This window comes from Zootoca vivipara, chromosome 9, assembly GCF_963506605.1.
Source record: "Zootoca vivipara chromosome 9, rZooViv1.1, whole genome shotgun sequence".
NCBI lineage: Eukaryota > Metazoa > Chordata > Lepidosauria > Squamata > Lacertidae > Zootoca > Zootoca vivipara.
In genome coordinates, this window is record NC_083284.1 from 56,196,701 (window position 1) to 56,223,718 (window position 27,018).

The 27,018-nt window shown below is 45.9% G+C and overlaps 2 protein-coding genes across 2 annotated transcripts in view; one reads left to right on the plus strand and one right to left on the minus strand.

Moving 5' to 3' along the window:
• Positions 1-27,018, minus strand: part of PPAT (phosphoribosyl pyrophosphate amidotransferase) — a 77,613-nt gene that overhangs the window by 41,268 nt on the left and 9,327 nt on the right. The window lies entirely within an intron of this gene.
• Positions 1-27,018, plus strand: part of PAICS (phosphoribosylaminoimidazole carboxylase and phosphoribosylaminoimidazolesuccinocarboxamide synthase) — a 72,453-nt gene that overhangs the window by 21,702 nt on the left and 23,733 nt on the right. Inside the window, exons 6-8 of the mRNA XM_060278813.1 lie at positions 2,990-3,073; positions 12,969-13,040; positions 14,788-15,147. Coding sequence (XP_060134796.1) covers positions 2,990-3,073; positions 12,969-13,040; positions 14,788-15,147 — 516 coding nt within the window. The remainder of the gene's footprint in view (positions 1-2,989; positions 3,074-12,968; positions 13,041-14,787; positions 15,148-27,018) is intronic.

Sequence of the window (27,018 nt, forward strand, 5' to 3'; positions counted from 1 at the left end):
CAATATGTTTCCTGACCCTCAAAACCTGGTCACATTTCAAATTTTCCTACAAACACAGCAGGTTTCTGAGATACTTCTCAAAAAAAAAGCATAGTTACTACACATGGTTTACTTAAACAGCCTCATGCTGGCACCAGCAGAGGGTGCCAAATTACTTTACCAAGAGAAGTTGCTGAACTGCAACTTATTACCAAGCTTAAAACTATGGAGAGACCAGGTCTGAATAAAGACATTGGATTCTTATCTCATTATGCATGATCTAGCTTTCTTTAGCGCCTCAGCCCTTGCTCCCCCCCCCCGCAAGACCAATTGCAGTCATCAGCAGTCATTAACAGCCATCAACAGGTTTACCACTCCTATCAGCCCATCACCCATTCCCACCCCCCACCCTCTGAATATACATAAGGGTCTGGTGGATTCTATTTCAGTGTATCTGATGAAGTGTGCATGCACACGAAAGCTCATACCAAAATAAAAACTTAGTTGGTCTTTAAGGTGCTACTGAAGGAATTTTTTAAACCTATAAATCTGTATAATTTGCCTACTCCTCTAATGCAAGAGAAAAAACTATGGGCTTGCCTGTTTGCTCTGTGTGAAGGACCTTTAACTGATGACAGCAAAACTTGGCTACAATTTCAGAAATCCCATGCTGTCAGTGAGTAGCTAAGAAACCCATTTAAGCAATGCCTTTTAAACAGATACCAAATTCAGCAGTTATTTATCAAAGGTCTTATTTATAAAAGGATTTGAGTAATTTCCTTTAGTGAAACGCTATGGCTGCCAGTGATCTTTTCTTGCTCAATGTTTGACAGCATTATCTAACAGCCCGAGACCATGGCTTGGAGTTAGATAACGCAGTCACTGACCTCTCTGCACAGCCTTGGACATTTACCTCTTTGCTGGGTCAGCCTCCCCTGATGTAACCAACAAAATGATCCGTCGCATCCTATCTATCACAAGGGGAGCATCATCAAACAGCCAGAAACCAATTACATTAAAGGTCAGCATTCCACCCACTTCGCCGTGATGAAACGCAGAAGAAGTGCATAGAGAAAGAGGCAAACAATTTGGAATGACTGTGATTGCTCTGCCAAAATGTCTTCCTTCAATTAATTATATTATTAGAGAATTCTCAGTGTCATCTGCGCTATCAAAAGATGCAGGAGTATAGCTCTACAATATTGGAAGAATACTGTGTTTTTTCTGATGGTGACTGCAGCCTGTTGCAGTCAACATAGGAACCAACTAGGGGCCAAGAGGTCTTCAGTTCCCCACAATAAAATACTAGAGGGGGCTACCCCCCGAAGTTTATGGGCACCGCCATTCAAATGGTGTGCATGTCCTGTGTCAGGTGATCAATTTTTTGTGGGGGGTGTGTGGCTTACCTGCCCCCTGCCCAATATTTTATTCAAGTTGGCATCCCTGGCAGTCAATAAAATGATTTTCACAATCCATTTGGTGGACAGTCCCCCCCCCCCCCCCCGAAATGAAAAAGAAGGTATAGTAACACACTGGTCCATTTACTAAATTAATGTAATTCTGGGGACACAGCCATTTTGATGATCAGGTTTGCACGAAATGCTAAGCCAAACAACAACTTAGCACAAAGCTGTGAGCATGAGGCTACTGCATTCCTCCCCTGGTCCTCCTGCTGCTGCACCGCCATGAGTGAAATCATGGTTTGGTTTGGCTTAGCATGACATGCAAACCAGGCCTCTTTATGCACAACACAGTCACTTCGTGTGACAGCTGTAGAAATTAGCCAGGTGCATTTCACGACTGGCACAGGTTCAATTGCGACCAAGCTGAGATCTCTGGATACCAGGTTGGTGACAGACATCTCCACCGGGCTGGTTCCTCCAACTTCCTTAAGCAGGGAAGCAGAAGAGCTTATTTATGGCATTTATATCTCACCTTTTTCTCCAAGGAGTACATTGTTCACCCCCCTCCTCAGTTAATCCCTACAACGACCCTGTGAAGTAAGTTAAGATGTTGCAACTGGCCCAAGGTCACTCAGTGAGTTTCATGACTGAGTGGGGATTTGAACCCTGTTCTCCCAGGTCCTAGTCCAACACTCTAACCACTACACCACCCTGGCTCCCTAGAGTACTTCTGCTATGGGGCAGCTATATAAATTAAGCAGGTACATAAATATAGGGAAAGCAAAATATCACTTAGAGAAGGATCTGAAATATTCTCCTTGAGGCTTGGATTTGTTTTATTCTGGATTGTTTTATTTGATGTTTTAATGTGTTGTAAACCGCTTTGAGGTGGTTGTTTTTTTAAAGTAGCATAGAAAGTAAACAAATAACGACAGCAAAAATAACAACAATAAACATAACGGGGGGGATGGTACCTAGACCAGGCATCCCCAAACTGCGCCCCTCCAGAGGTTTTGGCCTACAACTCCCATGATCCCTAGCTAACAGGACCAGTGGTCAGGGATGATGGGAATTGTAGTCCAAAACATCTGGAGGGCCGAAGTTTGGGGATGCCTGACCTAGACATTCCTTTGTGACAACCGTAACCCAGGTTTAAGGTGCCATTTGGCAATTAACTTACATATCTGAGTTTCCAACATTTCTTTGCAAGATCCCCATATGTCATCATCACAAAGCCAAATTCCCCGCTCCCCTCCCACCTTGACACCAAACTTTTATTAAGGAAATTGGAAACTCTGTGTACATATCCCATACCCGTGTGCAGTCCACTACCTCCAGGTGAGCCATGAGTGAGAACTGGACAGGCTACATGGGGGACGACCCTAGGTCTTCCGGTCTCCAGTCTGGCACACTGACTGCATGCTGATGCTGAGAGGGTAAATGCGAACTTAGGCCATATTGGGACCCCATCACATGCAGGCATTATTCCCACATGGAAAGGTTATGTCTAATGTGCTATACAAAAGTATCTAGAAATCTCATATGCTATCTTGGACCCAATAATAATTAGTAAATGCATTTCTAAAGTTTTCTTTGAATTTGCACAGAAATCCCAGAAGACGACGATTCCACCCACAGTACTCCCGAAGGTACAGAGATCACACACATAAAGCAAGAGCCGATTGACGTGGGTAAGTCAACCATTTCCCATGTGAATTTGTAAACTCTTCCATCCTCACTCCAGTACAGAGGTTTTACTTTTAAAGATAGTTAGCTTTAACTATTTAGCTTTTTTATATGTATAACTCAGTGTGCTTCTCATGTAACACTAAACTGTGGTTCGGCGGTACGTGGATGAATCTCAGCAAATCTTCCTTCTTTATCCCCGTTCCAAATCATCAGGAGGAGGATTTCTGCTGAGTTTTCTTTCAGTTTCAAAAAATCTTGGCTCAGCATTATGTGCGAACCAGTAACCCTGGTTTACAGTGGGCCACACCCACTTCAGCCAAGTGGCTCTGGGAGCACTGGTCAAGAGCAAATGCGGCCCTTGGGACAAAAATGGTGAGCCACTCTTGGGCTAAAGGAACAAAGAAAGTGCAAACTTCACACCTATGATCAAGACTATTTCCAAGTCTGAGCTCTCTGTGACAATTCTGTTCATGGCCTCAAGGAATTCCTGAAGTGAACTTCCATGGGAAATCAAGACTGAGAGACCTTAAATATGGTCATGCAAGACACCTTAATCCTCAACCCTAAGCACACTTACTAAAGGAGTCAGTGGTACCTCGGGTTACAAACACTTCAGGTTACAAACTCCGCTAACCCGGAAGCAGTACCTCGGGTTGCGAAATTTGGCACAGGATGAGAACGAAAATCATGTGGCGGCAGCAACAGCAGTGAAAGCATTATTAGTGAAAGCGTGCCTCAGGTTAAAATAAACTTCCAGGTTAAGAATGGACCTCCGGAACGAATTAAGTTCGTAACCCGAGGTACCATTGTAAGGTTATGTGCTGGGCCCTCCATGCGCATAGGTGAAAACCGCTTAAGTGGAGAACCTAAATTGAAGCTCTGGGACCTGCTGGGGGTTGGAGGTCACATGAGCAGTGGTGGCTGTGCTACTCTGCGCTTCAACTGCTAGGTAGAGAGGCTGAGCAGCTCTCAGGGCTCTTTGGGGATTCCTTCGCCTTCACTGAAGTCCTCTTTGGGCTCTGGGGAGGGTCTCTTAGTGAGCCACAAGGACTCTCCAGCTCTCCCCCATTTCCTGGTATTTATTTATTGGTGCCACAGGTATATGCGGTCACAAATGAGTGAATTGCACGTAAGTGGGAGGACGCCTGTACATGCCATCAACTTTACTTCCACACAAACATGCACAGAAATGCATGCTGGATTCGGGATCTACAATACGGCACTCTGCTATCTATATTTATTGTCTCTCAACCCCTTAAATCCAGGAACTGATTATTTAACTGATTATTGTATTTTAATATTTCTGTTGGAAGCCGCCCGAGTGGCTGGAGAAACCCAGCCAGATGGGCGGGGTATAAATAATAAATTATTATTATTATTATTATTATTATTATTATTATTATGGTGAAAGGACCGTAAAGACAAATTTGGTGTTTTTAGGGACAACCAATAAGCAATGTGTACAGATCACATAAATGCTATGGTAAAGGAATGGTGAAATATCACATTAAAATAGCTCAGTGAAGGAAACATTGGACTCAATGTAGCCTTGCTTCCATAGAGGGAACACAACATCTGTGCAACTTGAAAGACAGAATCACATCACATGAGTGCAATGAAATATTCCGCACAGAAGTAAAGATAATGTAAATGATAAAGTATCATGTGAACTGATTCCCTTTCTGCAAAATGCCTGCTCTGTTTTGGACATGTACACTCCATTTGAGGAAATTAGCTGCATGAAATCAGCAGCACACAAATTCCTTTGCCAAAAGAAAGCATAAGTAGTAGTTCAAAAAAGGGTAAATACTGAGTACTTCCGAACAAGCCAAGCATCAAACCCCCCCCCCCAAAGTTCTGGGCTCTAAAACTGAAGGCTAAACAAAATCTTACAAAGCAAACGTGGGGCGAACATCATTCATAGTGCAAACATGTAGGCTGGGCTGAAGGATTTGCAAAGGAGAGTCAGCAGGCTTCACCAATTCTTTTCTGCAAATGCCTTGCCCTGATGCAGTCTGTCATACCTGCCACCAGCTTGGTCCTGAAACCAAAAGCATTTAATGGAGAAAGCCTTCCCAGGGTGGGATATATTTGAAGCTCTTCCTCTTTGCAGTCCTCCCCTATAAGTGGCCCACAATTACATCCACATTTATTTTCAGAAAAGGGGCAGTCAGGACCATATATTTGCCAACATTATCTCTAATGGTCTTGATTTGGAGAGTGTGGTATGAAGGCATATGATGCAGTAAGGCCTGGGAACTGCAAGTGTGGGAAAATAAGTGCCACTTCTACTGTGCCATATGAAGAGAGCGTGGAGCAAAATCTGTGAGAGGACCGAGATATTTGGAATTCACACATCTCTCCACACAGGCAAGAGCCCCAAGCCCCTTCCCACATTACAACAGAGGCCTGTTCTACCCATGCACCAAAATGAAGTGGGAAATGAGGTAGCAGAGATCTGAGGTTCCCAAATCGATGGATCCCTACTTCCTGAATGCTTCTGTGCTGAGTGGCCAAGAGATTTAATTTATACAGGCCCAGGTTACACCCAACGAGTAGCGGACAAGCTGTCCATCACAAGTACAAACTTCCCAAGCCACTTTAGGAAGGTTCATCATACATACACACGGTGCAATCTAGAACAAAATTGAAAGTACGGTCTGTGCCTGGGTGATTATATGATTCTTAAATATAAATATTATTATAATTAATAGTAATAATAATAACAATAACAATAATATAATTACTTCTACCCCACCCATCTAGCTGGGTTTCTCCAGCCACTCTGGGTGGCTTCCAACAGAAGGTTAAAAATACATTAAAACATCAGTCATTAAAAACTTCCCTACTTCCCTACACAGGGCTGCCTTCAGATGTCGTCTAAATGTCATATAGTTGTTTATTTCTTTGACATCTGATGGGAGGCGTTCCACAGGGCGGGCGCCACTACCGAGAAGGCCTTCTGCCTGGTTCCCTGTAACTTTGCTTCTCCCTGTAACGTCTAACTTAGGACTATTTCTGTGCATGCCTTCCTCTGTCCTGATTTCAGAAGTTATGAAGCAGTATAACTGAAGCTGCATATATCATATGCCAAAAGCATCTGAATTTGGTTATGCAATCTAGAAGGCTTATATAAATGTTACACAATTTACATGTTTTGTTCCAAATTGCAATGTTTGCATTTGAAATTCTGGCAAGGAGCGGAAGGGAAAACATATTAATATCAGCAACACACACACTCTAAACAACCCCCCCCCCAAAAAAATACCCCAACCCAAGTCTGTTGAGCAGCCTCAGCTTTTATAACTGGAGTCAGTCAGGGCCCTGTCCTGCCTGGCCAGGTGGGGATAAGGCCTGCAAGGTCTTCCAGGACTCACAGCCTTGTTTTGGGACATAGTAGTTTTAACAGGGAAACAATATTTTCATTTACTTTATACATTAACAGTGTCATTCTGCTCATGAAAGGAACCCCCACGGTTGTTTCCACAGTTCCTGTGTACTTGGGAGTAGGCGAAAATAAGATGTTTCTATTCAGACAGATTAATGTGAACTCAGATGTGAGTTGAATGAAAAGTGGGTTTTCTAGCCTTCCCCCCCAATACTGGTGTGTTGTTGTTTTTGTATATTCAGCTACTCTGACCAGTAGCAGCTTCAAACAAAAAGTCATCAAGACACCATTCGGAGGCTTTTTGAATGTTTTAGCCAAGGCAACTAATTGGACTCTGGTGCTCTGAAGTATCCTACACTTAAGTAGCTCAACGTGAAAGACGGATTTCTCCTCCTAAGGGACAAACCGTACATCATGTGCCAGAAACCCTTTTGGACATCTATAGTGAAATCTAGCGTACACTGTATCATACAAAGAGCATAATAACAGAGCTTCTTATAATCAGATCAGCAATGTAGGCGAATTAGGAAAATAATGACCCTCTAAAAGGTTAAGACAAGGTATCTGTTTAAGGCTGCAGATCTCTGTACACTGAACGGAGAGTAGTAGAAGCGTAGCAAAAACTCCTTGCTTAGCACGCTTGTCAGGCATCTATTTGCCTGCATCCAAGTCCAAGCTGCGTAGCAAATAACTGTCCAGTGCGCTCCCGTTGCGCAGCCTGCTTCTAAACATCTCGGAATTCTTCCTTCTGAAGTTGAGATAACAGCTTAATTGCAGTTTGTAGCAGCGGAAACTTATCCAGCTTTCAGCGCCTATGAAATAAATCACTTTCACTCCCTTGTTCATTAAAACAAGTAAGATTTATTTCTTAAAACAACTCCAACCTGGGGAAGATAGATCCATCCTGGATGGAAGCTTCAGCACAACAGACAGAACAGAAACAGACAATGTCATATATACAGATACACAATAGCAACAGGTACTACTTCCTGTTTCCTGTCTATACGACACGTCATAAGCCCCTCGTGATACAGGACGACTGCTGAGCTATAACTCTTCAGCTCACACCCCCTCTCGTCCTGCATCGCAGGGGTAGCGTAAAGACTTCCTTATGCAAGACACAAACCTTTGCAGAATCCCTCACGTCTCCGGAAACTCAAAGATTTGGTAAACCCAACTGCCAGGTTCCCCTGGCTCGGGCAATCCCTCAGTTTTGCCAATCCTGTGTGGACGCCTTGACAAACGTTCCGAAAACGAATGTCAGCGCGTTTGGCACTGGTTATAACGCAACCAGTCTCAGTAAGCATCAAACAGAGCCGGTTGTCCTCCCAAACCATGATGGGTTGGCAACACTCTCCGTTGACCCTCTGGACCAAACATTGGCAAACCTGAATCGCTCCACAGACTCCTGAAAGAGCGTCATACTCAGTCTCCGCAGAGAAAAAAGTAATAAAGCTTTGACGCTTGGAATAGCGTTCCATCAGAGCATCATCATACTTCACACGTATCTCAGTTGCTGACTCCCTGTCCTGCAACTTGGCCCAGTTGCTGCCAGACCAGCACGTGTCCTGTGCTGTACTCATAACTGGCTGCCTAAAACACAACTCCTTAGTATCTCCCAGATACCTAAGAACTTTCCTTATGCCATTCCGGTCATGCACACTGGGCTGTGCATCCTCCTGGCTAAGCCTCTTCACAGCAAACATACCAACTGGTTTACTCTCCTGAGAAAAACTCAACAAACTCCCTAGAGCTGATTGGAACATCGCGGGGCTCTGGGACTCAGAGTGTTCCCCGGACTGACTATCCTCAACAAAACAAATCTCTAAGGGTGTTCTGATACTAGCACTATCAGCCGTCTTGAACTTTGCAACCAACTGTTCAATCTTACCTTCCTGCCTCAGCAAGAAACTGTGATCCGCAGATCTGTCAATCCTGACACCTAGGTAAACCTTCACGGGACCTAATTCTTTGAGCTTAAAACACCTGTCAAGCTCCTGTGCATACCATTGCACCTGTGCCTCTGTATTTGCAATGCATATGATGCCACCTACAAAACAGAACCTAAGAATTTGCTTCTGGCTAGACCCTGCCAGATAAAGACAACTATCAGCAAATTTCTCTTGAAAACTTATGCTTTCCAAAACTTCATCCAAACTTACGGTTGACTGCTTCAAACCATAAATGGGTATATGTAACTTCAAGACAACATCAGGCTTATTGATCTCAAACCCTTGTGGAGATAGCGTGTACAGCATATCCTCCAACGGTGAATTCAGACAAGCATCACTGATGTTAAAAACAAAACTTTCCTGAGCAGCTGTAGACAACAAAGATCCTAGCGCTTCAGGTACTGCGGGTGCAAAACTTTCAGAATGCAACTCCTCCAGCTTTGAGACATCTCTGGCTACAAACCTAGCCCTGTACTGAGATTCTCCAGTTGCTGTGGTTTTAAGCTTAAACACCACGCGACTATATATAGCACGCTGGCCCTCGGGCCGCGCCACTGTGAAAAACACCTTCCGTGCTTCCATGGAGTCTAACCCCATCTGCATTGCCTTGTACCACTTCCTGGTCACCTCCTCAGGCAATTGATGAACTTCCTCGAAGCTTTCTGGCTCATACTGATCCATACAAGTCCACAGACTAGTGGCTGTATATCTGTCAGTAGATATTCCTTCCGTGGCCCTCTCTGACCTGCTCAACCTAGCATTCGCATCCTCATCTGACCACGTCACGATGAAACCTGCTTGAGTACCAATGACCTCAGGAAATGCATAGCGCGAACTACTGCGCGTGCTCTTAGCTCCTGAATCTTGGCGCGGGAACAACCTGTCCCAAATGGCTTGTCTACCAGTGCCTGGCACTGGAGGTGTGAGAGTGTTCCTAGGCTCTTGCTTTGGAACTCCTCCCTGCTGTGCATTACGCTGGGCATCGCTGAGCATCCAGCTCGCGTTTCCAGCACCTAGCACAACAGTACCTGTGGATGGAGTACTGGCTGGTTCACAACCAGACCCAGCCTGTCCATCAACACTAGAACCTGCCAAAACTGTAAGCACATCAGGACTGTAGTGGATAGGTATCCACACCTGTGCCTCACAGAACTCAATGCTATCGCTGAGTATCACCCGTGACTCATCAATTTTTCCTGGGCGCACGAACATCCAACACGTGGAACAAAGTTCGTATCCCACAAAAACTACCTTTCGGGACCTGGGACCGTCTTCAGATTGCATCACAAAGACTCCCCATTCAAACAACCTCAAGGAAACCTCGGGTTCCTTGCTACACAGCAACAAATAGGATTCACACCCTACTGTCGAATTGCATGGCCAGAACTTCCTCAGAAAACTGGCGACAAAGACTATAGCTGACAACGTCTCTCCAAGAATCGTATCCTGTCCAGCTACCTCACAGCCTTGTAGTTCCCTGGGAGCTGACAATCTGTGCTTGCTTCCTTCCTGTGGAAAGAAACCTTGCAGTGTGCCCTCAGCACAAACTGATCCATGATCGGCCTGTAAACAAAACACCTTACAGGCAAACTTTAGCTTCACAGCTTGAACCCATTCACTAACCAAGCCTAACTCCTCCCCTGAACTCCTGAGAGGTATGGTGAAGCTCATTCTGGTGTGGCCATCTGACAGAAATATTTGGGTTCCGCCCATACGGAGCGCTTCCCTTGGTCTACAGGAATCCATTTGAGTCAGCATAGGTGCCTGACTAGAAACATTGGCAGACTTGGAACTTTCACATAATGTAACTTTGGCTTGTTGACAAACAACACCAAGAACCTTAGAGCATGTCAACATGTTGCCCATCTCTGGTTGTGTATCTGTACCTGTACCTGGTACCTTCTGCACTTCACTTACGTGCGCACAACCTTGTTGCCACAAGTAGGCGCAATTGTGGTGTGGACTAATGTTGGCACTCTGAACCTCAGTCGTGCTTGAGATGATTTTACCTGTCACAAGGATAAAAAACTCATTCCCAGTACATTTCACACACATCAACAATCCACCCTCCATTGAGCACATTGAGCACATAGCATCCTCAGAATGTACATTGCAACTATCTTTCAACAAAGACAAGACAGATGACAAATTACATTTCATCAATGGCAAATCAAATACATCAATATTAGCAATATTAGCATGTACAGAGTGAAACTTAATGCCATTTACAAAACTTAGTCCTCTTCCAGGGAAAAAGTTCTTGCAGCTCAGGACTTCACCACCAGGGGTCTGGAGTCCAGAGCGTTGCTTAGCAACTGGCACATCACTGGCCTCATCTCTTGCAGCAACAAGTGACTCACCTGCTGACCGACTGTCAACACACAAACATCTCAAACTGGTGGTCCTCTTGCCATTCACAGGCTCCTCCAGAGAACACGTTATCTGGTGGTGGCCCAGCTGGCGACCTTGGCCTGTATCTTCTTCAAGATGACGTAGGATGGAACAATGCCCCTGCTCATCAACAATGGAATCTTCCAGGACTCCTGTGCACACGGGCCCCATTGCATTCCTGGGAACTGAGCAGCCTTGCACAGTGGAAATTTCCATGCCTTGGTCAAAACAGCCCTCGCAAATAGCCTTGCCTTCAGCCGTGGCAAAACAGCCCTTTGCATCACAGGAAAGCCCCAAAACAGCAACAAACAGCTGTGAAACATCTTCAGCCTCATTGGCTCTGCGTTGTGCCAAAACAACCCCCACCTTTGGGGTTGGGCATGCAGGGATCGGCCGTGGATCCTGGCTGACTGCCAAGTCTCCATTTGGGATCGTAGCAAACTTGCTTGCTTTCCCATTTGTCCACCTTTCAGCAAAGCCTCTCAAAGCATTTGCTTCTTTTCTGCCCACAGCAGGCCAGCCCCCTCTTCTCTCCCTTACTCTCTCTTCCCTGGGAGTGGGCGTGACCACAGCATTCCATGCTGCGCCACGGGAATTTAGCAGGAGTGCTGGGGTGGCATGCCCTCTGGCAACGATGTGCAAATAGGGCAAATAAAAACCTTTGAAGCTTGTGCTGCTATCATTAAGCAAACACTCCTCCTCCTTTCTCTTCGGGGCTGTCAGCTTACTCACGATTACATCGTTTCCAACGGCTGGAGTCTCCTTCAGCAGACGGACCTCCGGAAGAGAAGATACCAGCGAGATTGATGCACCTTGTTTGCACAACCTCCCAGCTGGAATTTTTACGGCTTTCCAAAGAGCAGCAACTTTTTCACAGCAGTTCATAGGCTTATGAAAGCTGTATTGATTGGATCCATAACCTATTAAGCAGAGTAGTAGAAGCGTAGCAAAAACTCCTTGCTTAGCACGCTTGTCAGGCATCTATTTGCCTGCATCCAAGTCCAAGCTGCGTAGCAAATAACTGTCCAGTGCGCTCCCGTTGCGCAGCCTGCTTCTAAACATCTCGGAATTCTTCCTTCTGAAGTTGAGATAACAGCTTAATTGCAGTTTGTAGCAGCGGAAACTTATCCAGCTTTCAGCGCCTATGAAATAAATCACTTTCACTCCCTTGTTCATTAAAACAAGTAAGATTTATTTCTTAAAACAACTCCAACCTGGGGAAGATAGATCCATCCTGGATGGAAGCTTCAGCACAACAGACAGAACAGAAACAGACAATGTCATATATACAGATACACAATAGCAACAGGTACTACTTCCTGTTTCCTGTCTATACGACACGTCATAAGCCCCTCGTGATACAGGACGACTGCTGAGCTATAACTCTTCAGCTCACAGTTTCCCAGTAAGCATGCATAGATTGGATTGGGCTGCACAAAACTCTTAGGTTAGATTCAGACCAGATTACTAATGGTAATACTTTGTGATTTTTAAGAAAGCAGCTGTTTACCAGATGAAGTATGAAATTTTGTTACAAGACAACAAAGCCGGATGAGCAGGGTATTGTGATTATTATTAATGAGTTATAATTTTTTTAATACTGCAAGTGGAAGGGATGTAAAGGAAGAGGGAAGGCTGCCATGGAGCTATAGATTAAGCCTGACCATGACAGTCCAGGCTATAGCGCCACTCACACACAACTGTTGTGGACATTATTTGCAGCTCTGCCCAGTTGTGGGAACCTCACTGGCTTTTTGCAATGCAGCTGTTAGGATTCCAGGCCTACAGCTGGGCCACTTGGCAGCCCTCTGACTAGCTTATCATGCTATTTGCCAAAGGCTGCAAGGTGGAGAAATTATTTTTAAAATAACAGATTGTGCATGCATACGATAGTGCCTACACACTTTGCATGTTCAGGCCAACATTTTGAAAAGAAGGTGGGAAAAGTTATGGAGAGAATCGAAAGGAGACATGCTTACCATTCCTGTCTTTTTCTGAAACCGCTCATCCTGCTCAAGAATATTAAAGTAGAAGTGTGGGAAACACAGCTTCAAATTTTACTTGATTATTGCTGTTTTAACTGCAATTCTAGATGTAGATGGATGAGAAACGCCCAATAAGAGCAGCTATGCTTCATTTTTTTAAAATATGTCTTTTTAAAAATAGATGATGATTCTATCAGTACAACCTCAGAGGACGCACCTGGGTTTTCAATGTGTAAACAGATAACAGGGGCAGGTAAGTGATTGGTCCTTTGCTTTGGGTTGAGGGGCAGCGGGGAGGAGGAGGCTGTCAAGACCCTGGTCTTATGCCTCTACGCATTCCTAGCTCTCAGTATTGTACATTTGAAACAAACAAAATTGTTGCAACATTCAGTGTTAACATGCATGTTTCCCAATGCAGAAACTGAATTTTCCCCCAAAAAGGATTCTAGACTCCTGTGCAGTTTGTAATCCCATTGCTGCCCTGAAGCACACTCAAATCTAGTCATTATTATGATTAGGAAATATCTATAATGTCACATTTGATTCCGTTCCCCCCCCCCCCGTTACATTATATTACATGTCTGAAGGAGCTTTCTGAAACATGAAGACCACAGTTCTAGACACACTTCCCTGAGGCTTAAGTCTCGCTAAACTTAACAAAGCTTAATTGCTTCTGTATAACTGAAAAGTTGCAATACTTAACACACATGTAGAGGGCAAACCCCACTGAACAAAGTGAGATTTACTTTTGAGTAAACAAGACTAGGGTTGTACTGGCAGCCTTGGATACAAGCTTTGATTCTTTTGGGGCTCCCCACCCCTACAAAGTAGAGTACGTCCATGAGCAAGAGAAGTAGTACTTAGAATTGTGGCCGCACATCCTCTTAGTTCTTCCCAGTTTCTCCTGTGTAAACCAGCTCTTATGAACTATGTCAAGGTGCATGCTTGGATTCTGAAAACCTGGCCCTATGCTATGGTTGGACAATTGGTTCACCACCAAAATGCACTCCAGCCTTCTATGCCCATCTTGCATATGGATAGCCAAAGTCAGAAGACCAGCCGTAAACAGTTTGCGGGAGCACCCTGTTCAATACAGAAATATTTCTGTGCCAAAGTAGTACAGTATTTGGCATACAAATACAAGATACAATAGTCTACAGCACACTCAGAAAGCAAGTTTACTCTTCCCATTTGGACCTTTCCCACGTTGATACGTGGTGGATCTAATTCAGAACATTTTCTGTTACCTTTAAAGTGGCGTTTCCCAAATTTGAGTCTCCAGCTGTTTTGGGGCTCCAACTCCCATCATCCCAAGCTAGCAAGACAAGTGGTCAGGGATGATGGGAATTGTAGTTCAAAAACAGCTGGAGACCCAAGTTTGGGAAACACTGCTTTAAAACAAGGGTGGAGAATCTGTGGCTCTCTAAATGCAGTTGGACTCCAACTCCCATCAGCCCCAGCGTGACTAATGGTTAGGGATGATGGGAGCTGCAGTCCAACAATATCTGAAGGACCACAGGTACTTTAAAGGTAAAGGGACCCTGACCATTAGGTCCAGTCGTGACCGACTCTGGGGTTGCGCGCTCATCTCGCATTATTGGCCAAGGGAGCCGGCATATAGCTTCCAGGTCATGTGGCCAGCATGACAAAGCCGCTTCTGGCAAACCAGAGCAGCACATGGAAACGCCGGTTACCTTCCCGCTGTAGCGGTTCCTATTTATCTACTTGCATTTTGACGTGCTTTCGAACTGCTAGGTTGGCAGAAGCTGGGACTGAGCAACGGGAGCTCACCCCGTCACAGGGATTCGAACCGCTGACCTTCTGATCAGCAAGCCCTAGGCTCAGTGGTTTAACCCACAGCACCACCTGGGTCCCCAGCTCCTGCCAACCTCCTGCCAACCTTTTTACCTCTGCTTTAAAAAGGAAGAATAAAGTTGTGGTTGTTTTAGTTTCTGAATATTAATCTATTATCATTTATTTATTTTATTTTGAACTTTCAGACCATCAAATGTCCTTAAATGAAGCACAGAATCACTTTAGAGTTATTACAATTACTGACACAGGAGCAGGAAAACACTGGTGTGACAATGAAGTCAAAGCTCTGATAAATATTTGGTCCGATGAGGAGATACAGCAAATGCTTGAAGGAGCAACAAGGAATAAAGAAATATTTGAGGAGATTGCCAGAAGGCTAATGAAGGTTGGAATAGACAGAGACTGGAAGCAGTGCCGCACAAAATACAAAAACTTAAAATATGAATATCGTGCGTTGCAAAAAGAAAATGATCAGGTTGGCAATGCAAAAAAGAGGATGAGGTTTTATGATGAAATCAACTGCATTTTGAGAAGTCAGCCCTCAGGTATGCATATCTGCAGAACTGATAAGACACCTAAAACTAAAACTAATCAGAGCATGCATATACAGCCTACAAACAGACCATTGATCATTACTAAGCAACTGGCAGAGGAAGAGTAGACCAGAGGAACAAGCTTTCCTTTCTCCACACCCAGCATGGAAACCAAATGGAATTGGGAAAGAGAAATGCAGATATCTGTTCTTCCTCAATCAACCCACTCATGGGATGGAATTACTTATTGCCTGTAGCTACCAGATAAGCTGGTAAATACAAGGCTGATTTAATCTTCCTCCCCACTTTACTCAAATCTTTGGTTAAGCTGGAAGTCTGACTAGCACTAGCTCCAGTGCCTGGGGTCGCTGTGATTACATTATCCAGGGGTATTGTGTCTGTCTGAACCAGCCCATTCTTTGTAAGAATAAAGCTACAAACAAGTGAAGCTGGAGTTTAGGCATGTGGTTGTGGTTCAGCTCATTAGCAGACTGGAGCACAATGAGAGATATACCTTCCACTTCCGGTGAAGGTGCGCTAGCGAGTGGATCAGGTTGAAAGAGCTCCGATAACAGCGGAGCGAAAAACTGCAGTTAGTGGGAGAACGGGGGGTGTTTGGCGCCCGAAATCCCCCCCGCATAGAAATGCAGAGGTACGGGGCCCCTGCTGAGATAACAAAAGCGGCGTAGAGTGGCGGAACTCTGCCGCGGCACCCCTAAAAGGTGAAAGCGGCGGAGAGGAGCCAGACGCGACTTCGGCGGTAGCGGCGGTAAGAGCAGCGATCGCTACAAAGTAACTGCAGACGCGGCGCCCCAGAGATCCACCTAGCAAGCACCAGAGCTCTTCGGCTGAAGGAAAAACAGGAAATTCCGACCCGTGAGTTGGAGAACATTTTAAAAGGGCTATAATTACTGCACGGGTCGGGGGGAAGAGTCGAAGGAACTTTTTTAATGTGTCGCTAGAGACTTGCGATCGATAGCCCTGCGGATTGTTATTAAAATTGTGCTTCAGACCATGGACTGAATACAGGGGGTAACAGAAGAGCGAGGAAATACATAATATAAAAGGAATAACCCCCAAATAACTGAGCTAAGAATTTTGTTTTAACTTGTTTCAAAATGGAGACTTGGAGGAGTGCCAGGCTCTGCTAAAAAGACTCTCTTTGAGCAGAGAAGAGGAGGGGGAAGAACGGAGAGAAAGAGGAGGAGGAGAGGGGGAAAAGCGAAAGCGACGTGACAACTCACACGGCTTGCACAGCTAAGATTACAGTTGAAAGGCGTGGGAGGGAGCGCTGTGACCTGAACTGTTGGCAAGCTGCCATAAAAGAATAAAGATCTGTGTCGGTGGAGAGCTCCCCCCCCACTCTTGTCGCTGATCCCTTCTGAAGCAGACTGAAGCAAAGAGAATGATTTTCTAAAGGTGGGAGAGGGGACTCCCAAGGAAGAGAATAAAGGGGAATCTGTCAAACTAAGGGACTTAAACTAACAGAAAGCATTTGAGAGATAGACTTAAAGGAAGGAGATTGTACGGCAGAGCATGCCTTTGAAAAAATATAAAGAACAGCAAGGGTCTGCGACAACAATGGCAGGAAGTCAACAAAGGAGACAATCTATGACTATACCAGGTGACAACGATGCTCTGTCGGACATAAAGGAGCTTATAACGGAAATGAATAAGTCTATAAATGAGAAATTAGAGGCTGTAGAATACAATCTCCAATCTAAAATTGAAGGAAATTCTAAAATGATCGCAGATCTGACTGGCCAAATGAAGGAACTGCATGGGAAAAACAAAGAGCTGGATAAAGCTGTTAAGGACTTGAGTGTTAAAATGAACAAACAGGAGGAAGCCATAAAGAAAGTGACAATGGAAAACAAAGAAATGAAGGCCGCAAGAGAAAAAGACGAAGAAGAAGAGAAAAAGAGAAAGAAGATACAGGAGGACTTAGCGGACCAAATTGCGCTTCTGGAGATGAAGCAAAAAGAACTGCATTTGAGGATGAGAGGCGTACCGGAGACTGTGGATGTGAGGGACAGGGGATATCGCGAAGTCCCTCCCCTCCTGAGTTCAAGCCCGTCCCCGAGCAAAGGGGAAAGCAGGGAGAGTTCCGATTCCAGTGGGGAAGCAGGAAGTCGTGTCCGAGGCTCAGGCAAGGTAGAGGAGCCAGGGTCCCAGGTGGGACAGGAAGGGGCAAGCAAGGGGGGAAGACCCATCCCTCCAACTCCAGAATTACGCAGGAAGAGGAGGGGCAAGAGGATGGGTCTGCCAAAGCTTTTGTGTTGGAGAAAGACGCGCCAAAAGCCATTAGGAGGTTCTGAAACCGACTGACAACATCGCTCCGTGTAAATAGCAATGACTTGAGCACTGTAAATACGCAGCACCAATAAAAGAATAAAATGCAGAGCTGCGTAGCGTCGTTACTCTGAAGTAGTCCACTCCGGCCACTGTGACAGCAACCTCCTAAATCATTTTTGGGCTACTTCGGAGTTGCCGGGATGAGCGTGTCCGAGGCGGAGAAGTGGCGGCAGATCGCTGAGCAAGCCCAGCTAGAACTGCAACAGCTGTCGCTGCAGGCGCAGGGAGAATTGAAGGCAGCTAAAGAGGAGACTAAGAAGGTCCAGGACGACCGGCTACAACTTGCGGAACAGGTGAGAGAGCTCCAGGAAAAAGAGCAGCATTTAAGGGCGGTGGCGGTAGACCTCCAAAACAAGCTGGATGCAGAGAAAAACAAGGCGGGAGGGGCTCCCCAAGTCCAAGTGCTGCCAGGAAGGAGAGCAGGGACCCTTGTAAGCAAGTTCAATGGAGACCCGAAGGAGTTTCAGGGCTTTGAGACTGAGATCGTGTATGCTCTTGAGCTGCACCAGAATGAGTTCCCCGATGATGAGCACAGAGTAGCGTTTATTGTGGAACATCTCACCGGAGCAGCCAGGGAGTGGCTAAGACCATTAATCGCAACCAAGAATCCTTGCATGAAAAATGTCCAACAATTTCTAGAAGGTTTGAGGACGATGTATTCGTCCGATAGTCATTTGGACCAGACTAAGGAGGAACTGCATAATTTACGCCAAGGAAATATGACAGTTCGCGCATATTGGGCGAAATTCACCATGCTGGTGCACAGACTGGGGTGGGTTTTGGATTCGCCTCCCATGCAAGCTGCGTTTTACTTGGGTTTGAGCGAGGAGGTGAAGGATGAACTCTCGAGAGGTCCAAAGCCCAGTACTATGGATCAGCTGAGCAAAGCAGCTCTGGCGGTGGGGGTGAGGCAGGAATCCCGGTGGAACGACAAGCAAGCGACGCGCGCAAAGCGGGCTTGGTTCCCACGGTCGCAGGAGAAGCCACTCCCTCAACAACCCTTTCAGGCCACGCCTGGAGCCAGCCAGGACCAGGAGCCCATGCAGATTGATAGCGCGCGCGCGCGGGCTTTTCAAACCCCAGCGGCGCCAAGACGCAAGGAGGGAAGGGGCGGGAATTGCTTTCTCTGCAACTCACCCCAGCATCTCGTCAGAGACTGCCCACATCGCAGGGAGTGGCAAGGAAAGGCGGGAACGGTGGTGCCCTCCCCCACTGACGCAGCACCACAGCAGGGAAACGGGAAAGCCTGGCTGCAGGAGACAAGGGGCAGCAGCCAGGCACAGTCAGCAGACAACAGCCCCAGCCCGCCCACCCGCACAGAGAGGTGCAGAGCCAGCCCACCCCTCCCAGAGCAGGAGTGGTTCTAGAAGTGACGCTAACGCTCCCAAATGGCTATCCCCTGACGGTCCTCGCCTTAATTGACAGTGGGGCGTCCGCCAACTTCTTCTCGAGAAGCTTTGCAGAAGAGCACCAAATCCAGCTTTTGCAGTTGGATTTTCCTCTGCACGTAGCAACCATTGACGGCAGGGAGCTGCTGGGAGGGGCCATCACACATCAAACCCCCCCCATGAGAATGACGGTGGGAAGGCACTCAGAGACACTGGCGTTCAACGTCACCACCATCTCAGACCCCCCCATCGTCTTGGGCATGAGCTGGCTGGCGCGCCACGACCCCTCCATCAGTTGGCACCAGAGGTGCATCACGTTTGGGTCAGACTTTTGTCTGGAACATTGCATGCAGCACCAACCAGGGGAGGGGCCTCCGATAGCCACGGTGGCCACCATGCATATCAAAGGGGGTGAGGCAATACCCAAGCAGTACTGGGACCTGCAGGAGGTCTTCAGCGAAGCGGAGTCCGACCACCTACCCCCGCACAGGCCTTTTGACTGCCAGATCAACCTGGTGCCAGGGGCGACGATACCCCCAGCCAAGCTGTACGCCATGTCAGACCAGGAGCTGGAGGATCTGCGCGCTTTCATCGACAAGAACCTCAAGCGGGGGTTCATAAGGGAAAGCAAGGCAGCAGGGGGCAGCCCGGTCTTCTGGGTGGACAAGAAAGACACGCAACAGCGCCGTCTTGTGGTGGACTTTAGACGGCTGAATTCGGTGACAGAGCCCGTGGCTTTCCCCATGCCCAGAGTGGATGATCTCCTGACAGCGGCACGCAGGGGCAAGATTTTCACCAAGCTGGACCTAAGGGGGGCGTACAACTTGATCAGGATCCGGGAAGGAGATGAATGGAAAACCACGATGTTCACGCCTCTGGGCTCTTTTGAATATCTGGTGATGCCCTTCGGTTTGCAAGGGGGCTCAGCATGCTTCCAGGCCTTCATGCACCACGTCCTGGGGTCCCTCCTCTTCAGGAAATGCTTGGTCTTCCTAGATGACATCCTTATCTACTCGAATGACCCAGTGCAGCATGTGAAAGATGTCAGAGAGGTGTTGCAACGCCTGAAGGAGCACCACCTGTATGTGAAGCTGGAGAAGTGCAAGTTTCACACCAAAGAGGTGGACTTCCTGGGCTACAAGCTGTCAGACAAGGGGCTGGCGATGGACAAGGACAAGGTGCAGGCCATCCTGGACTGGCACAGCCCCAGGACGCGCAAAGATGCCCAACGCCTACTAGGCTTCGCTAACTTCTACAGGAAGTTCATCAAGAACTTCTCTCGCGTTACGGCTCCCATCACGGACTGCCTGAGAGGCAAGCAGAAGTTCAAGTGGACACCAGAGGCGCAAGCAGCGTTCGAAAGCCTCAAGAGAGTGTTCGCCTCAGACCAAAACCTGTTCCATGTGGTGCAGGACGCGCCCCTACGCATTGAGACAGATGCTTCTGAAAAAGCTGTGGGCGCAATTTTGTTGCAACTGGACGCCAACAGGGAGTGGAGACCCTGTGCCTTCTTCTCCAGGAAGCTGACACAGCCTGAACGCAACTACACAGTGTTTGATAGGGAACTTCTTGCGATCTACGCTGCGTTCCAGCACTGGCGACACTTCCTGGTGGGCGCGAAGCACCCCATCCAGGTGTGCACAGACCACAAGAACCTGGAGTTCTGGAGAACTGCCAGGGTGCTCAACCAGCGGCAGATACGGTGGGCAGAGTTCTTCTCGAACTTCAACTTCTCCATCCACTACATCCCGGGGGAGCAGAATGTCAGGGCGGATGCCCTCTCCCGCAAGCCAGAGTACATGGAGGAGGAGGCGCCACCAGCCCCAAGGCACATTTTCCCCCCGTCGGCATGGTCCTGCGGAGCAGCTGTGGTGAGCGAGGCAGAACTCACAGCACTGACGGCAGCGGATGAATTTGCCAACCGCATCTTCAGAGAACTGAGAGGGGGGAGGGAGCAGGCAAAAGACTTTGCAGAACGCAGAGGGCTGCTTTTCTACAAGGGTGCGCTGTACCTACCCACCACCCAGCTTCGACGTACGGTCCTCAAGCAGATGCACGACAACCCTACAGCGGGGCATTTTGGAAGGGACAAAACCGCTCACCTAGTCATGAGACACTTCTGGTGGCCAGGGGTGCGGGAAGATGTTCGAGACTATGTAAGGGGCTGTACCACCTGCCAGCGGGCGAAGGTGGTCAGAGCAGCGCCACCAGGGTTGCTGGAGCCCTTAGCCACACCACACAGGCCGTGGGAAGTGGTGTCCATGGACTTCATCACAGATCTGCCTTCGTCCAGGGGTAAGACTGCAGTGTTGGTGGTGGTGGACCTTATGTCCAAAATGTGTCACTTTATACCGTGTGCCAGGGCAGTCTCGGCAGAAGAGACAGCCAAACTGTTTGTTGATCACATTTTCAGACTGCATGGATTACCTTTAAGGGTTATTTCGGATCGTGGCCGCCAATTTGTTTCCAGGTTCTGGCGGCGGCTCATGAACCTCCTGCAGGTGGAGGTCAGCTTGTCGACGGCTAGACACCCGCAGACCAACGGACAAGCGGAGAGGGTCAACGCCATTCTGCAGCAGTACCTGAGATGCTACGTCAGCCAGCGGCAAACGGACTGGGTGGATCGCTTGCCACTAGCAGAATTTGCCTACAACAATGCAGTGCACGTCTCCACAGGGGTGTCGCCCTTTAAGGCCAATTACGGGCGCGACCTCAGATCTTTCCCAGAGAGGGAGAGGGAGGAGGAGGAGGAGGAGGGCCCACAGGCTGAGGATTGGGCAGAGGAACTGGAGACGGTGCACCAGCAGCTCAGAGAACACTTGGAGAGGGCCAAGGAAGCGTACAAAAAGGGGGCAGATCGCCACAGGCGACAAGGGGAGGTCATCAGGGTGGGGGACAAGGTGTGGTTGTCCTCGGAGGGCCTTCCCACCAGAGGGAGGTGCAAAAAGCTGGCACCCAAAAGGCTGGGCCCCTTCACGGTCACGCAACAGGTAAACCCGGTGGCATACAGGCTGGCACTGCCAGAGGACATGAGGGTGCATCCAGTGTTTCATAGATCGCTGCTGTCGCCGTACAGGGAAAGCAGCAGGCTCCGAGACAGCGAACAAACCCCCGAGGGAGGGGGGGAGAGGGAAGGCAGGGAGCAACTCAATGAGGCCACGGCCATCCTGGATTCAAGGTGGGGGGTGGGGGGACTGGAGTACCTCATGGCATGGGAGGATGCTCCACCGTCCCAGAATGAATGGGTCCCAGCCACTCAGATACAGGAGGAATTCTTGGTGGAAGAATTTCACGCCCTCTTTCCCCACAGACCCAAGCCCTGGCACATGGAAAGGGAGGGGGAGGAGGAGGAGGCACGGGAGAGCAGCTCACCATGGCGCTGGGAAGCGGAGTTTGAGGAACCAGAGGATGAGGTATGGGTGTCACCGAGATCCACCCAGTCAGAGGAAGGAGCAGATTGGCAGAACGTTTTTACCCCCACCAGCTCTGACGCCACGGACTTTTTGGGATTCCCGTCCGCCCAGGCGGAAGGGGGGGGCTCGCAGGACTGGGGGGAGGTATTCACACCAACGGGCTCGGAGAGCACTGAGTTCTTAGGCTTCCAGTCGTCACCGACACATGGGGGGGGCCTGGGGAGGGGTGAAGGAGAGCTTGGGAGGGGGGTGGATGTGAGGGACAGGGGATATCGCGAAGTCCCTCCCCTCCTGAGTTCAAGCCCGTCCCCGAGCAAAGGGGAAAGCAGGGAGAGTTCCGATTCCAGTGGGGAAGCAGGAAGTCGTGTCCGAGGCTCAGGCAAGGTAGAGGAGCCAGGGTCCCAGGTGGGACAGGAAGGGGCAAGCAAGGGGGGAAGACCCATCCCTCCAACTCCAGAATTACGCAGGAAGAGGAGGGGCAAGAGGATGGGTCTGCCAAAGCTTTTGTGTTGGAGAAAGACGCGCCAAAAGCCATTAGGAGGTTCTGAAACCGACTGACAACATCGCTCCGTGTAAATAGCAATGACTTGAGCACTGTAAATACGCAGCACCAATAAAAGAATAAAATGCAGAGCTGCGTAGCGTCGTTACTCTGAAGTAGTCCACTCCGGCCACTGTGACAGTGGGTGAACAAGTAGAAGAGAAGATAATTAAAGGACTGGCTGAATGGCTGCAAGTGAAGGAGGAGGACTTAGCAATGGATATTGAGAAAGTGTACAGAATAAGAATTGATAGAGCAAAGAATATTAAGGGGCCAGGAGACTGCATGTTAATTCTGAATTCCATATTTCTGAAAGATAAAATCTTCCAAAAGAAAAAACAGGAAAATCTAACTATAGAAGGAAGGACAATAGCTATATTTAGGGAGATACCTAGAAGGTTCAGGATGAAAAGACAGGCTTACAAAGACCTGACAGAGGCCCTAACAAAACAGGGTATTTGGTTTGCTTGGGAGTATCCCGAGGGGCTCACCTTTGTATTTAAAGGTAGAAAAAGAACATTCAGATCGGTGGGAGAAGCGGAGAGATTTTGTAATAGAAATAGGAAAGAGCTCTTTAAGGAAGGGGAGGAAGGGGGAGACGAACTTGAATGATTGAATGGGAGATTAGTAAAAATAGTCTGAACTGATAATCTGATCTGTTGAATTTTCTTTTTTGTAAGTTTAGGTGAACAAGTAACCCTGAGAGTAATAGCAGAAGTGCCAAACTGGATCATAACCTCTTCTTTAGAAAAATTTATTTTACTTTGTACTAAAGCTGTTTCGAGAGAATAATCTGCCTATGTAGAAATATTTTTTTTAGAATCCTTTTTTTGTGTGTGAAGTTTAATAAAGTAATGGATCTTAATATTGTTTCTTGGAATACCAATGGGTTAAATAATAAGTGTAAACGTAACAAGATAGAACGCATATTGAAAAAGAATAATTGGAATCTTATTGCACTCCAAGAAACCCATATTTCTAAAAAACACGAGAGAATATTAGTCAATAAAAGATTAGGAACGGAATTTTTTTCATGCAATAAGAAAAAGAAAAAGGGGGTAGTAATCTATGTCAAACAAAATATCAAATCGGAGAAATTATTTCAGGATGAAGAGGGAAGGATGGTGGGAGTGAGACTAACTATCCCAGATAAGAATGTAGTAGTGATAAATATCTACGCGCCAAATGGTTGTAAAAAAGATTTCTTTAAAAAATTGGGAGAAAAGATGGGAGAGTATATTTTGGATGAGGAAATAATCTTATTAGGAGATTTTAACGGGGTAATACAACCTGAGCTAGACAGATCAAATAGAAGGGAAAGGAAAAAGGATAGAGGGAAGTTACCAGAAAATTTTCTAAATCTGATTAAGAATTATGAATTTGTAGATATCTGGAGGAGGGATAACCCGACTGAGAAGAAATTTACTTATTTTTCCCATGCCAAAAGATCAGCATCTAGAATTGATATGATTTGGCTAACACCTGGCTTAATTCAGAAAGCAAATAAATGCGCAATAATGATTAAATCAATAACCGACCATAACCCAATTATGACAAAAATCAAAGGGAAAAATATGAAATTTAATAGGTGGAGGATGGATGAGAGGATTTTAAACGATGAGGCATTTGTAAAAAAAATGAAAGAATTGTTAAAAGAATTCTATAAAAATAATATTTCAGAAGAAGTAGACATAACAACAGTATGGGATGCGGGGAAGGCCTTTGTTAGGGGATTATATATCCAACAAAAGAGCAGAATAAAAAGAGAAAGAGAGAAAAATATAGAAGAGATAAAGAAAGAAATTGGTAAGAAAGAGGAAGAATTAGTGGACGATCCAAATAATAAAGAGTTGGGGATGAGAATTAAAATATTACAGAAGGAGCTCTCCGCATTGATAGGCCAGGAAATAGAAAACAAGATAAAATGGGCTAAACAAAGAAATTTTGAGTGGGGAGATAAGATGGGGAAATTATTAGGATGGAAATTAAGAAAGATCCAAAAGGAAAGGATAGTTAGTGGGATTAAGGATGGTGAAGTAAGGTTAACAAAAATAGAAGATATTCAAAAATGCTTTATTAAATATTATAAAAAATTATATGATAAAGGCAGGATAAATGAAGAAAAATTAAATAATTATTTCAGGGAAAGGAGGAGAGAAATAATCACGGAGGAAGAAAGAGAAGCACTTAATAACCCTGTGACTTTACAGGAAATACATGATGCTATTAACAAAGCTAAATTAGGCAAGTCCCCTGGGACAGATGGCATATCAAGCCAGCATTATAAAATCTTTAAAGAAGAATTAGGAGGGGTATATCAAAAATTGGTGAATGGTATTTTAGAAGGAGGCTCGGTGCCAAGGACGTGGCAGGAGGCATATGTGACTTTGATTCCGAAAGATGAGGAGGAATTTAAGCAGGTAGGAAATTTCAGGCCGATCTCTCTTCTTAATACAGATTACAAAATTTATGCGGATATCCTGGCTAGTAGATTAAAAAAGATTCTGATCAGAATCATAGGGAAGAATCAACAAGGATTTTTACCAGGAAGAATGATGTCTAGAAATATAAGAATCCTTTTGGATCTGATAGAATACCTAGACTGGACCCCGGGGAAAAAAGCGGGCTTTGTCTTCCTTGATATCGAAAAAGCCTTTGACTCATTATGTTGGACGTTTATGAAGAAATCGCTAGAGACATATGGCATAAATGGGAGATTTTTTGAAGGAATCAATTCGATATATAGTAAACAATTTGCAAAGTTAATTTTAAACGGGGAGGTGTTGGAGGAATTTGAGATAGGAAGAGGAACAAGGCAGGGGTGTCCCCTCTCCCCGTTGCTGTTTGTCCTGTCAATTGAGTTCCTGTTAACTGATATCAAGGAAGACAAAGAAATTAAAGGAATTAAAGTTAAGGGGAAAGAATATAAGATCAGCGCTTTCGCTGATGATATGTTGGTAATGGTAGAAGATCCAGAGGAAACGATTAAAGGCCTGAGGGAAGTTCTAAAAAATTTTGAGGAGATATCGGGGCTTAGAATCAATGGGGAAAAAACTAAGGTGATGGTCAAAAATATAAAGGGAAATGAATTGGATAATTTGGAGAAATCTTTAGGATGGGAGATAGTAAAAAAATTTAAATACTTGGGCATTGTAATTGGCGTAAATAATATAAATTTATTTGAAAATAATTATGGAAGAGTCTGGAAGGAGATTAAAAAGGATATTGATCGATGGAAAGATTTGAAACTCTCATTTTCAGGAAGAATTGCGGCAATTAAAATGTCAATACTCCCAAAGATGTTATTCTTATTTCAGATGCAGCCCATAATAGGTAAAAAGGAAATTTTCGATAATTGGAGGAAGGATTTAAGTAATTTCATTTGGATGGGGAAAAAACCAAGGATACAGTACAAATTGCTTACGGATATAAAAGAAAGAGGGGGTTGGGGGGTTCCAGATCTTAGGCTTTACCATGCATCTGCCTGCCTTTGCTGGCTCAAGGAATGGTTTGTATTGGAAGATGAGGAAATATTGACAGTGGAGGGATTTAGAAATACATCTGGATGGCACACTTACCTGGTTCAGGGAGAGGGAAATAAATTTAAACAATTTTCAGATCATGTTTTAAAGAAAACCTTATTTAAAAATTGGTTGGAGTTCAGGAATCTATTGGAACCTCAAACCCCGTGGTGGGCTTCCCCACTAGAAATGACAGCAGTGGGAGGGAAAATCCCAAAGAGAAATTGTTTAACTTATCAAGATGTATTAGAAAAGAAAGGAGACCAATTAATATTGAAATCATATGAGCAGATTAGGTCAAATTGTGCTAGTTGGCTACAATATATCCAAGTTCAAAGCCTTTTTAAGGAGCATAAAGTCAAAGGGTTCCCTAAAGGGAAATCCAAGACTCAGGAATTAATAATTGACAATAAGACCAAATTATTATCCAAAGTTTATAAATATCTTTTGGAATGGGAACTAAAAGATGAGGAAATAAAGTGTGTTATGACTAAATGGGCACAGGATCTGGGCAAACCAATTTATAAAGTACAATGGGAATATCTGTTTAAGAGAACAATGAAATTCACGGCCTGCGAAGGAATCAAAGAAAATATGCTGAAAATGCTTTATCGTTGGCACCTTACTCCGGATAAGATTGCCAAAATATATAAAAATGCCGATAA